The 15,009-nt window shown below is 41.7% G+C and overlaps 1 protein-coding gene across 1 annotated transcript; it reads left to right on the forward strand.

The window, feature by feature from the left end:
- The first annotated feature begins 6,836 nt into the window (after positions 1 to 6,836).
- LOC124361374 (zinc finger protein 571-like) lies at positions 6,837 to 11,982 on the forward strand. Its single transcript, XM_046815421.1, has 2 exons — positions 6,837 to 7,791; positions 11,063 to 11,982. The coding sequence occupies exons 1-2, from the start codon at positions 6,837 to 6,839 to the stop codon at positions 11,980 to 11,982; spliced, it is 1,875 nt and encodes a 624-aa protein (XP_046671377.1).
- Positions 11,983 to 15,009: the final 3,027 nt, after the last annotated feature.

Genomic DNA, 15,009 nt, shown 5'->3' on the forward strand with positions numbered 1-15,009 from the left:
TCAGTCACATGTAGCACTTGCATAGCTTTGTACCAGGTGTACGGGGACAGACAAACCACATTAAACAGCAGACGACCATAAAACTGCTATCACTGTCCATAAAGACGGTAAGCCGCCGTCTGATGTTGTATTGTTTCTCTCTCGATGACAGGTCAGTCACATGTAGCACTTGCATAGCTTTGTACCAGGTGTACGGGGACAGACAAACCACATTAAACAGCAGACGACCATAAAACTGCTATCACTGTCCATAAAGACGGTAAGCCGCCGTCTGATGTTGTATTGTTTCTCTCTCGATGACAGGTCAGTCACATGTAGCACTTGCATAGCTTTGTACCAGGTGTACGGGGACAGACAAACCACATTAAACAGCAGACGACCATAAAACTGCTATCACTGTCCATAAAGACGGTAAGCCGCCGTCTGATGTTGTATTGTTTCTCTCTCGATGACAGGTCAGTCACATGTAGCACTTGCATAGCTTTGTACCAGATGTACGGGGACAGACAAACCACATTAAACAGCAGACGACCATAAAACTGCTATCACTGTCCATAAAGGCGGTAAGCCGCCGTCTGATGTTGTATTGTTTCTCTCTCGATGACAGGTCAGTCACATGTAGCACTTGCATAGCTTTGTACCAGATGTACGGGGACAGACAAACCACATTAAACAGCAGACGACCATAAAACTGCTATCACTGTCCATAAAGACGGTAAGTCGCCGTCTGATGTTGTATTGTTTCTCTCTCGATGACAGGTCAGTCACATGTAGCACTTGCATAGCTTTGTACCAGATGTACGGGGACATACAAACCACATTAAACAGCAGACGACCATAAAACTGCTATCACTGTCCATAAAGACGGTAAGCCGCCGTGTGATGTTGTATTGTTTCTCTCTCGATGACAGGTCAGTCACATGTAGCACTTGCATAGCTTTGTACCAGATGTACGGGGACAGACAAACCACATTAAACAGCAGACGACCATAAAACTGCTATCACTGTCCATAAAGGCGGTAAGCCGCCATCTGTTGTTGTATTGTTTCTCTCTCGATGACAGGTCAGTCACATGTAGCACTTGCATAGCTTTGTACCAGGTGTACGGGGACAGACAAACCACATTAAACAGCAGACGACCATAAAACTGCTATCACTGTCCATAAAGACGGTAAGCCGCCGTCTGATGTTGTATTGTTTCTCTCTCGATGACAGGTCAGTCACATGTAGCACTTGCATAGCTTTGTACCAGATGTACGGGGACATACAAACCACATTAAACAGCAGACGACCATAAAACTGCTATCACTGTCCATAAAGGCGGTAAGCCGCCATCTGTTGTTGTATTGTTTCTCTCTCGATGACAGGTCAGTCACATGTAGCACTTGCATAGCTTTGTACCAGGTGTACGGGGACAGACAAACCACATTAAACAGCAGACGACCATAAAACTGCTATCACTGTCCATAAAGGCGGTAAGCCGCCGTCTGATGTTGTATTGTTTCTCTATCGATGACAGGTCAGTCACATGTAGCACTTGCATAGCTTTGTACCAGATGTACGGGGACAGACAAACCACATTAAACAGCAGACGACCATAAAACTGCTATCACTGTCCATAAAGACGGTAAGCCGCCGTGTGATGTTGTATTGTTTCTCTCTCGATGACAGGTCAGTCACATGTAGCACTTGCATAGCTTTGTACCAGGTGTACGGGGACAGACAAACCACATTAAACAGCAGACGACCATAAAACTGCTATCACTGTCCATAAAGACGGTAAGCCGCCGTCTGATGTTGTATTGTTTCTCTCTCGATGACAGGTCAGTCACATGTAGCACTTGCATAGCTTTGTACCAGATGTACGGGGACAGACAAACCACATTAAACAGCAGACGACCATAAAACTGCTATCACTGTCCATAAAGGCGGTAAGCCGCCGTCTGATGTTGTATTGTTTCTCTCTCGATGACAGGTCAGTCACATGTAGCACTTGCATAGCTTTGTACCAGATGTACGGGGACAGACAAACCACATTAAACATCAGACGACCATAAAACTGCTATCACTGTCCATAAAAGCGGTAAGCCGCCGTCTGATGTTGTATTGTTTCTCTCTCGATGACAGGTTAGTCACATGTAGCACTTGCATAGCTTTGTACCAGATGTACGGGGACAGACAAACCACATTAAACAGCAGAAGACCATAAAACTGCTATCACTGTCCATAAAGACGGTAAGCCTCTGTCTGATGTTGTATTGCTTTTCTCTCGACGACTGTTGAGTTACAGGTAGTAAACTAAAAGTCGTTTACATAAAACATAAAATGGTTTGGAACATTTGAGATAGTTTCTTTCTCTCCTTTCTCTGGAAAACAAATACTTATAGAAAGTCAATTTTTATACTGTAAGTTATTATAGGCAATGTAACAAAATTGGAATTTGACTTTAAAGAAATATGGTTCTGGACTATATTACGTAAATATGATTTTATCTCACGGTTTCATAAAAAATGTGAATGTGGTATGTCGATGAAACACACTAATCAACGTCTATATAAGTGTTCTTGCAATGGAATAGAAATAGTAGATTATGTAAAGTATTTGGGATTAGTTATTGACAGGAGCTTAAAATGGGATCACTATATAAGTTATTTAGCAAATAAAATTACGAATAAGTACTTACATTTTGTTTTTTTTTAAGAGATTATATAAAAATGAACATTTTAAGCAGTTACATACGACCTGGGTTGAAGGCACCTTACGGTTTGGAATTTTACTCTACGGAGGAACATGTAAGAGTATCCTAAAACCAATTAGTTATCCAGAGACTTGCAGTTAGAAACATTAACAATATGAGGGAATTTGAACATTTGTTTATAGAACAACGTATGCCGAACATTAAACAATTGTATGTGTCACGTATTTTAACTTATATTCAAGAACATATCTTTAATTACAGCACTAAGCGAAGTATACTAAACCTTAGATCCTAGATCATCGAGTCAAATAATATTAATACTTCCTTTTACGAAAGAAATCTCCAGACACCAATTTTTTTGTATAGGTGTTAAAATTTATAATAACTTTTTGAAGGAATGTAGTATTAATATTTTTTTTCAAGATAAGCCCAAATTAAAAATAAACTTTAAAGAATATGTTTTAAAAAATCTTATGTTAATCTGACCACACTTCTTTCAATGTAAAATACTTAATTTTTTTTTAATTTCACAATGTTGTTGAATATTTAAATTTTCATTTCAATATCTGTTGTCCTACTAAATCAGTTGAAATTGGTACAAATTCACAAAATACTTGGATTACTAAAGGTATCCTTGTTTCAAGGGACAAACTTAAACAGAGAACAATTTAAAGCATTTTTTCGAGTTTACAAAAGAACTTATAGAAAAGTAATCATTGCTGCGAAAACATATGCTGTTTCTGAATAATTATTTTTTCCCAAAACTCTCTGGGACATTATAAACAACAAAAGTCGCGAAAATAATCAAATAAAAGTCCAAAAAGGGAATAGACTTGTGAGTGATGCCTCAAAGGTCGCTAGCGAGTTTAATAGATTTTTTGCATCTGTTGCTGGTGGGCGAGATCCTCGTTCATCACTTCCACAAGGAAACCCCAGGCGTAGACAGAGCCCAGCAAACTCATTGGCACTGGCTCATGTGTTTGAGGAATAGATTAATCAAATAATTCAACAACTTCCAAACAAAAAGTCTAATGAAATTAATTTTATGTCAATGCGGCTCATAAAAAAAATGCTCAAAGCATTTGTCAAGCCAAACAAAATTAGTTAATCTATCGTTTCAAACAGGACTCTTCCCCTCTCTCCTAAAAGTGGAAAAAGTGCAGCAAATTCATAAGAAAGATAACCCCCATTCAGTAAATAACTATCGGCCTGTCTCTATTTTGCCTGTATTGAGCAAAATATTCGACAAACTCTTTTTGTCAAGAATGCTAAATTTTTTGAACAAGCACAAACATCTCTCAGACGACCAATTTGGTTTCAGAAAGAGAAAGTCGGCAATTGACGCTATAGTGAATATTGTCGATATGGTTGTAGAGGGAGTTGAAGGTCCATAATCACACATTAAGTGTATTTATTGACCTTTCTAAAGCATTTGACTGTGTTGACCACAAATCCCACGGCATTCGAGGCGTGCCACTTTTTATGGTTTCCTAAACCATAGAACACAGGTCGTCCAAATTTGGAATCAAATTTCAAAACATACTTCACTGAGCTATGGAGTTCCCAGGGATCAAGGGACTCAGTCCAATTCTTTTCCTGATATATGTTAATGACATTGAATCATCACTAATGCATAGGAAGCTTGTGCAGTACGCGATGACACGATTTTCTGTTTTAGAGGAAGTACAAAAAACAATTAGAAATACAGACCTTTGTTGACCGTAACAATTTTGTCCAACATTTCAATAGCATCAGTCTTCAAATAAACTCATCAAAATCAAATTCCCTAAACTTTTCAATGCGCTCTATAGATATTGAAAGTGGTCCTGCTGTTATGGTTGCAGATACATTATTGGGGAAAGTCTACTCTTTAAAGTTCCTTGGACTACACCTTGATCGAGGGTTGACATGGAAAATCACATTGATCATGTTTGTGCCAAATTATCCTCGTGCAGGACAGAATTTAAAAATGTGCAACTGTTGACTTTGCCATATGTCTCTACATCTTAGAAACAACCTTATATTGTTTGTCTACCTGTGTCTTAACCAGAGGACAAGACATACATGAATATGAGACAGGAGGCAGAGATAAATACCGTTCGGGAATGCACAGAACGGTGATTTATGAACATTTGCCTTCGCAGGCAGGTGTTCATTTTATAAACGGATTGTCGAACAAAATTTAAAATGCCTCAACGCCCAAGGTGTAAAAAACTCAAATCAAACTCTGCCTGGCGTCAAACACTTTCTACAGTGTTGATGAGTTTCTGGCATTCAACTGGGAGACCACGCGATGAGGAAACTGACTCCAGCGCCGGCAGTGGACGTAATTGGCATGGGAATGAATGGGGTGTGAATGTTTGAATGTTGTAAGTTTAAATGCAGACTTGAAGTGGGATAAAAGAAAAAAATTACTATGAAAATTGACGTTTGCTGTGCAATGTACATTGTCAACTACAATTAAACTATTTGATTTGACATCCACGGCCGCATGCAGGCCGTTACTACAGCGCACTGTAGGTCTGGTGAGTGGAAAAGTGAATATCATCCAAGAACAAAAGCTCACACCACATACACGGCCGCATGCAGACCGTTATTAAAGCGCGCTGTGGGTCTGGTGAGCGGAAAAAGTGAATATCATCCAAGAACAAAAGCTCACACCACATACACCACCGCATGCAGGCCGTTACTACAGCGCACTGTGGTGTGGCGAGCGGAAAAGTGAATATCATCCAAGAACAAAAGCTCACAACCACATACACCACCGCATGCAGGCCGTTACTACAGCACACTGTGGTGTGGCGAGCGTAAAAGTGAATATCATCCAAGAACAAAAGCTCACACCACATACACGGCCGCATGCAGACCGTTATTAAAGCGCGCTGTGGGTCTGGTGAGCGGAAAAGTGAATATCATCCAAGAACACAAGCTCACACCACATACACCACCGCATGCAGGCCGTTACTACAGCGCCCTGTGGGTCTGGTGAGCGGAGAAGTGAATACCATCCAAGAACAAAAGCTCACACCACATACACGGCCGCATGCAGACCGTTACTACAGCGTACTGGTGAGCGGAGAAGTGAATATCATCCAAGAACAAAAGCTCACACCACATACACCACCGCATGTAGGCCGTTACTACAGCGCACTGTGGGTGTGGTGAGTGGAGAAGTGAATATCATTCAAGAACAAAAGCTCACACCACATACACGGCCGCATGCAGACCGTAACTAAAGCGCACTGTGGGTGTGGTGAGTGGAGAAGTGAATATCATCCAAGAACAAAAGCTCACACCACATACACGGCCGCATGCAGACCGTTATTACAGCGCACTGTGGGTGTGGTGAGTGGAGAAGTGAATATCATCCAAGAACAAAAGCTCACACCACATACACGGCCGCATACAGACCGTTATTACAGCGCACTGTGGGTGTGGTGCGTGGAGAAGTGAATATCATCCAAGAACAAAAGCTCACACCACATACACGGCCGCATGCAGACCGTTACTACAGCACACTGTGGTGTGGCGAGCGGAAAAGTGAATATCATCCAAGAACAAAAGCTCACACCACATACACCACCGCATGTAGGCCGTTACTACAGCGCACTGTGGGTGTGGTGAGTGGAGAAGTGAATATCATTCAAGAACAAAAGCTCACACCACATACACGGCCGCATGCAGACCGTTACTAAAGCGCACTGTGGGTGTGGTGAGTGGAGAAGTGAATATCATCCAAGAACAAAAGCTCACACCACATACACGGCCGCATGTAGACCGTTATTACAGCGCACTGTGGGTGTGGTGAGTGGAGAAGTGAATATCATTCAAGAACAAAAGCTCACACCACATACACGGCCGCATACAGACCGTTATTACAGCGCACTGTGGGTGTGGTGCGTGGAGAAGTGAATATCATCCAAGAACAAAAGCTCACACCACATACACGGCCGCATGCAGGCCGTTACTACAGCGCACTGTGGGTGTGGTGAGTGGAGAAGTGAATATCATCCAAGAACAAAAGCTCACACCACATACACGGCCGCATGCAGGCCGTTACTACAGCGCACTGTGGGTGTGGTGCGTGGAGAAGTGAATATCATCCAAGAACAAAAGCTCACACCACATACACGGCCGCATGCAGGCCGTTACTACAGCGCACTGTGGTGTGGCGAGAAAAGTGAATATCATCCAAGAACAAAAGCTCACACCACATACACGGCCGCATGCAGGCCGTTACTACAGCGCACTGGTGAGTGGAGAAGTGAATATCATCCAAGAACAAAAGCTCACACCACATACACGGCTGCATGCAGACCGTTACTACAGCGCACTGGTGAGCGGAGAAGTGAATATCATCCAAGAACAAAAGCTCACACCACATACACGGCCGCATGCAGACCGTTACTACAGCGCACTGGTGAGTGGAGAAGTGAATATCATCCAAGAACAAAAGCTCACACCACATACACGGCCGCATGCAGACCGTTACTACAGCGCACTGGTGAACGGAGAAGTGAATATCATCCAAGAACAAAAGCTCACACCACATACACGGCCGCATGCAGGCCGTTACTACAGCGCACTGGTGACTGGAGAAGTGAATATCATCCAAGAACAAAAGCTCACACCACATACACGGCCGCATGCAGGCCGTTACTACAGCGCACTGTTGAGTGGAGAAGTGAATATCATCCAAGAACAAAAGCTCACACCACATACACGGCTGCATGCAGACCGTTACTACAGCGCACTGGTGACTGGAGAAGTGAATATCATCCAAGAACAAAAGCTCACACCACATACACGGCCGCATGCAGGCCGTTACTACAGCGCACTGGTGAGTGGAGAAGTGAATATCATCCAAGAACAAAAGCTCACCCCCTTCCAATCAACTAGCTCTCTTTCTCCCATTCAAGTGCCCTCTCTAGACACTCCATGCACGGACAACACTCCACATCATCCAATAGTTCGTCCCGGAAATTTTGACACCTACGCTGACGCCGTAGCAGGAACCTTCACTGAAAGGGAAAATGAAAATGGACGCTCTCCTAACCAAAAAAACTTAATTGTCGACACTTGTTTAAAGAAAGGTTAGGAGAAACTTTGGATCCAGTACAAAATTTAGAAAAATACCCAACTCAAAATTTTCCAAAATTTCAAAAGTTTTCTAATTCAAAACAAACTGAAAAGTTTATATTGGTACATCAAAACGCCCAATGTGCAACCAATAAAATAGATGAGCTAATGCTCATGTGTTACGAACTCAAACCTGATGTATTTGTTGTCTCGGAATACGGTTTCAGAACTGAAACAATAAATTTTTTCAAAATTCAAAATTATGAATTGGCATCAAATTTTTGTCGAACGCACTTTAAAGGGGGCGGTGTGGCAATTTTCGTGAAAGCACCATTGAAGTTTGAAAATTTCAAAATTAATCACATTACCGATCTAAACTTTGAGGCCAGTGGTGTTAAGATCATATCTAACACTCTTGGAAAAATATCAATCGTAGGGTTGTATAGATCACCCAATGGATGTGCTGAATCTTTTTTTACAAACCTCGAAAATCTTATAAATTGTCTTTTCTTAAACTCATCGAAATTTACTATAATTGGCGATCTAAATATCAACGTTTTGGATCCCACCGACCCCCTGACCCAGCGGCTGCGGGATGTTTTAGGCTCATTTAATCTAAATTGGTCCGTGAACTCCCCAACACGAGTGACTGCTATGACGAGTACTGCCATCGACAACGTCATTACAAACATTCCTAACGTCACGGTCTCTGTTTTGAATACGGCTGTCTCCGATCACTTTGCGCAGGAGGTTGTGATACATGGATGTAAAATAGAAACTCAAAAATCATCTTCTAAAATTAAAAGAGCTTTCAATTTCCAAAACATTTCCAATTTGAACAATTTATTAAAAAACGAAACCTGGAGCTTTTTGAACAGCTTTGAGAATGTCAATGACATGTATCAAGCTTTCAATGACCGTTTCATTTATTATTTAGACGTTTCGTGTCCTTTTAAAAAAACCAATAACAAATTCAAACCCAAAAATAACTCCTGGTTAACTAAAGGGATTCTCATTTCCAGAGATAAACTCAAATTTTTTCACTCAATATTTGTCCAAACACAAAACGAAAATTTTTAAAGCATTTTACAGATCATATCGAAGGATCTATAGAAAAGTCATTCAAGCTGCTAAAGCTCATGACGTCAATAGAGCCCTGAGAAATTGTGAAAACTTTTCTAAAACTGCATGGAAAATAATCAATGAATCGGCACAAAAATCAAACTTGGACCGAAACCTTGAGTCTATATCAATCAAAATTAATGAACGCGTAATTGATGATCAGTTGCAGGTTGCCAACGAGTTTAATAATTATTTTTCTTCTGTGGCCGCAACTGATTCGTCAATTTCAGAACCTCGATATCATGAAATTGGTGTTAGGGAACCGATTGCATCCATGGCTCTGGCCCCTGTGTGTGTGGAGGAGTTAGCTCGTGGCGTACAGGGGTTGAATTCAAAGAAATCTTGTGACGCTAACGGGATGTCAGTTTGGTTACTCAAACGTTGCTTTAGGTACATTTTGAGGCCACTCACAAAATTGATAAATTTTTCATTTGAATCTGCAACTTTTCCATGTCTACTGAAAACAGCTAAAGTTATACCGATTTTTAAAAAAGACGATCCTTGCAAAACCAGCAATTATCGTCCAATTTCAATTCTTCCAGTTTTCAGCAAAATTTTTGAAAAGGTTTTCTGTGAAAGACTTGAAAGCTTTCTAGAAAGCAATGAAATTCTAAATCCTGAACAATTTGGCTTCCAGGAAAAAAAGATCAACAATTGACGCTGTAAACTGTCTTTTGAACAATGTTGTTGATGGCTTGGAAAGGCGAGAACAAGTGCTCAGCATATTTCTTGACCTATCCAAACCATTTGACTGTGTGCATCATGAAACACTGTTGCACCAGTTACAAAAATGTGGCGTTCGGGATCTGCCAAACGCGTGGCTTGCTTCTTATCTTAAGAATCGAGATCAATGCGTGCAGATTTCGAATGTCATCTCTAGTAAAATTAAAATAGCCCACGGTGTCCCTCAGGGTTCTATTCTTGGGCCTATTCTTTTTTTGGTTTACGTCTGTAGACTTAACTCAGTGATCCAGCATGGTGATCTGATTCAGTATGCAGACGACACGACTCTTTGCTTCAAAGGAAAAACTACACAAGATTTGGAAATCACATCGTTTGTGGAACTGGCTTCATGCATTCAGTATTTTACTGACATGAATTTGAAAACGAACCAATCAAAATCAAATGTCATCAATTTCTGCCTAAGACCAAGGGAATTTGCAAGGCAACCTGCTGTATTTGTGGACGATGTCCTTTTAGAGGAAACTGGATCCACGAAATTCCTGGGGATGTACATTGATCAAGGTCTGACCTGGGACGACCACGTAAACAATATATGTGCTAGAATTACTTCTGGCATATTTGCCTTGCGAAGCCTAGCTAAATATTGTTCCCCTGAAGTCTTAATGACGGCATATTTCGGTCTCATATATCCGCACTTTGCGTATGGCTTGAGACTGTGGGGGGGGGCTGTGCCAAACACAAGATGGAACGCGTTTTCAGGCTTCAAAAAAAGGCAATTAGAATTATTGCAAAGTTGAATTACAGAGAGTCGTGTAGGGAATCTTTTAGGGAGCTAGGTTTGCTGACATTGCCCTGTCTCTATATGTTTCATGTGATCCTGTACTGTCAATCGAAGTGCACTTTAGTCCGGGGCAGGGACTTTCATCAGTATGAAACTAGAGCCAGGGACAACTTTAGAGTCCATAGTCATAGACTGGCGGTATCTCAGCATTTACCGCATCAGGTTGGCGTCGGCTTAATCAACAAGCTCCCTGAAAGTGTAAAAAATGCAACTAATCAAATCCAATTCAAAACTCGTCTCAAATGCCTGTTGGTGTCAAAAGCATTTTATTCGCTAGAGGAGTTTATGATGAGTCGCTGGGATATCTAAAAATATCTTAAATTACCAAGATTTAAAATCTGGATCCAAAGATAGTGTGAATTAGTGTGAATGAGTGAAATGTAAGTCTGACTGTGAGTGAGTGTGTAGAGTATTTGCTGTTTGAATATATGACGACTGCTATACAATGTTATATATTGTCTAAAAGCAATAAAGAAATGATTTGATTTGATTTGATTTGAAACATACACGGCTGCATGCAGACCGTTACTACAGCGCACTGGTGAGCAGAGAAGTGAATATCATCCAAGGACAAAAGCTCACACCACATACACGGCCGCATGCAGGCCGTTACTACAGCGCACTGGTGATTTGAGAAGTGAATATCATCCAAGAACAAAAGCTCACACCACATACACGGCTGCATGCAGACCGTTACTACAGCGCACTGGTGACTGGAGAAGTGAATATCATCCAAGAACAAAAGCTCACACCACATACACGTCCGCATGCAGACTGTTACTACAGCGCACTGGTGACTGGAGAAGTGAATATCATCCAAGAACAAAAGCTCACACCACATACACGTCCGCATGCAGACCGTTACTACAGCGCACTGGTGACTGGAGAAGTGAATATCATCCAAGAACAAAAGCTCACACCACATACACGGCCGCATGCAGGCCGTTACTACAGCGCACTGGTGAGTGGAGAAGTGAATATCATCCAAGAACAAAAGCTCACACCACATACACGGCCGCATGCAGACCGTTACTACAGCGCACTGGTGAGTGGAGAAGTGAATATCATCCAAGAACAAAAGCTCACACCACATACACGGCTGCATGCAGACCGTTACTACAGCGCACTGGTGAGTGGAGAAGTGAATATCATCCAAGAACAAAAGCTCACACCACATACACGGCTGCATGCAGGCCGTTACTACAGCGCACTGGTGAGTGGAGAAGTGAATATCATCCAAGAACAAAAGCTCACAACACATACACGGCTGCATGCAGACCGTTACTACAGCGCACTGGTGACTGGAGAAGTGAATATCATCCAAGAACAAAAGCTCACACCACATACACGGCCGCATGCAAGCCGTTACTACAGCGCACTGGTGAGTGGAGAAGTGAATATCATCCAAGAACAAAAGCTCACACCACATACACGGCTGCATGCAGACCGTTACTACAGCGCACTGGTGAGCGGAGAAGTGAATATCATCCAAGGACAAAAGCTCACACCACATACACGGCCGCATGCAGGCCGTTACTACAGCGCACTGGTGATTTGAGAAGTGAATATCATCCAAGAACAAAAGCTCACACCACATACACGGCCGCATGCAGACCGTTACTACAGCGCACTGGTGAGCGGAGAAGTGAATATCATCCAAGAAGAAAAGCTCACACCACATACACGGCCGCATGCAGGCCGTTACTACAGCGCACTGGTGAGTGGAGAAGTGAATATCATCCAAGAACAAAAGCTCACACCACATACACGGCCGCATGCAGGCCCTTACTACAGCGCACTGGTGAGCGGAGAAGTGAATATCATCCAAGAACAAAAGCTCACACCACATACGCGGCCCCATGCAGGTCGTTACTTACAGCGCACTGGTGAGCGGAGAAGTGAATATCATCCAAGAACAAAAGCTCACACCACATACACGGCCGCATGCAGACCGTTACTACAGCGCACTGGTGAGTGGAGAAGTGAATATCATTTAAGAATAAGTCGTCTAGAAGCCTCTACGAGCATTAGGATATTTTAAGGAGTGCTCAGGGACGAAAACCTATAATCTTTTTCTAATCAATGAATGAATGATTGTGAGTTGTAATGTGACTTATACATTAGAACAATTTGTATCCAGTGAAAATGTATAATCATCTTAAAAGAATTCAGAACCACCTAATTTGAGTAGCAAATACCAGAGATGGCCATCGCTACATGGATGTAGCAGATCATAATCAATAAACAAGCTTGGCACTCTTGAAGCCCAAAATATTATATATTATAGTTACTGTTTGTGATATCAACTTTCCTCTCTCTGGCCAGACAATATGTCACTCTACACTCTGCTCTCTGCTCTCTGCCAGCCGCACAGTACGATATGCCGTTAAGTGCTGCTCACGACACCAGTCCAGTGATATTTGATCATTTTAAGCAACATATTTTTGTCAGATTTTGTAGTGATAGCTTCCAGTTGACAAACAATCTATCACAAGAATATACCATCACTATCGAATATACTATTGGGTATCACAATGTAACGTACGGAGGCTCGCCAGAGGAGATCTAGTGTGAGACGTGAGAAGCCTATCACAGTCGATGTCAAAGACAAACAAAGGTAATGAGGTGTACTCTCTCAGCTGACTGATGGGCGACCGCTTCCACTTCATTGCCTCGTGTAGCTTCAGAGAAGCGTTCCACATTGTTCTTTCACCACCCGTCAATGCTTTAGTGCTCTCACCACCCGTCAATGCTTTAGTGCTTTCACCATGTAAAGCATTAGGTACAACCATATCCTGGAATCAATCCGTGTTTTTGTGCAAGGGCTGGATTTGTTTCAAAGCTTAATTTGGTCAGTGGATTCTTACTCTAAAATTTTCTAAGAGTACTGTAAAAAATCAGTCACAATCATATCCTGGAAACAAAGCTTGTTGTTGTGCAAGCACCGGGTTGTTTTCAAGCTTAGTTATGTCAGCTCTCTGTTATAAGGTAAGGAAAACGATTTCACTATGGACTAGCTTCACTACTATCATTGTACGGTGGACGAGGAACCCTGGCAGCACCCACAGTCGGTCTTACAAACACGAAAAGTAATGGAAAACATCTTTATTATATTTCTTATACACACCAGTAAACAATATCTTCAACAATTATTTAATTGACAAACACACATTACAAATATATAGACATATTGTTTCTAATTACAAGAACAGACAAAAATTGCCTGTTATACTGCTACAAAAACATTCTAATTGTATTTTATTTCTTAATTATGCTAGACCGGTTTAATATTTAATATTTATTCAAATTTGATAAAAAGAATGTTTTGTTTTTGTGATTTAATAGGATTAAATTATTGTTCAGGTTTACACATACACTTCAGCAGTAACCCGCGTGCTTGCATGGACACTCATCCGCATATTCTTCTTAAATGGCTTTTCCATGCAATCCTGAGATAAGTGATAGTCACTGAGAGATCTTACAAATATACACTTCAGCAGTAACCCGCGTGCTTGCACGGACACTCATCCGCATATTCTTCTTAAATGGCTTTTCCATGCAATCCTGAGATAAGTGATAGTCACTGAGAGATCTTACAAATATACACTTCAGCAGTAACCCGCGTGCTTGCACGGACACTCATCCGCATATTCTTCTTAAATGACTTTTCCATGCAATCCTGAGATAAGTGATAGTCACTGAGAGATCTTACAAATATACACTTCAGCAGTAACCCGCGTGCTTGCACGGACACTCATCCGCATATTCTTCTTAAATGGCTTTTCCATGCAATCCTGAGATAAGTGATAGTCACTGAGAGATCTTACAAATATACACTTCAGCAGTAACCCGCGTGCTTGCACGGACACTCCTGGGCATATTCTTCTTAAATGACTTTTACATGCAATCCTGAGATAAGTGATAGTCACTGAGAGATCTTACAAATATACACTTCAGCAGTAACCCGCGTGCTTGCACGGACACTCATCCGCATATTCTTATTAAATGACTTTTCCATGCAATCCTGAGATAAGTGATAGTCACTGAGAGATCTTACAAATATGCACTTCAGCAGTAACCCGCGTGCTTGCACGGACACTCATCCGCATATTCTTCTTAAATGGCTTTTACATGCAATCCTGAGATAAGTGATAGTCACTGAGAGATCTTACAAATATACACTTCAGCAGTAACCCGCGTGCTTGCACGGACACTCATCCGCATATTCTTCTTAAATGGCTTTTCCATGCAATCCTGAGATAAGTGATAGTCACTGAGAGATCTTACAAATATACACTTCAGCAGTAACCCGCGTGCTTGCACGGACACTCATCCGCATATTCTTCTTAAATGGCTTTTACATGCAATCCTGAGATAAGTGATAGTCACTGAGAGATCTTACAAATATACACTTCAGCAGTAACCCGCGTGCTTGCACGGACACTCATCCGCATATTCTTCTTAAATGACTTTTCCATGCAATCCTGAGATAAGTGATAGTCACTGAGAGATCTTACAAATATACACTTCAGCAGTAACCCGCGTGCTTGCACGGACACTCATCCGCATATTCTTCTTAAATGAC

The sequence above is a fragment of the Homalodisca vitripennis genome, chromosome 4, assembly GCF_021130785.1.
Source record: "Homalodisca vitripennis isolate AUS2020 chromosome 4, UT_GWSS_2.1, whole genome shotgun sequence".
NCBI lineage: Eukaryota > Metazoa > Arthropoda > Insecta > Hemiptera > Cicadellidae > Homalodisca > Homalodisca vitripennis.

Bases quoted from the DNA above. Each gene is read 5' to 3' on its own strand.
- LOC124361374 (XM_046815421.1), top strand. From the start codon at position 6,837: ATGCAGGCCGTTACTACAGCGCACTGTGGTGTGGCGAGAAAAGTGAAT. The intron at 7,792-11,062 runs GTTAGGAGAAAC...TGATTTGAGAAG, and splicing joins CGACACTTGTTTAAAGAAAG to TGAATATCATCCAAGAACAA.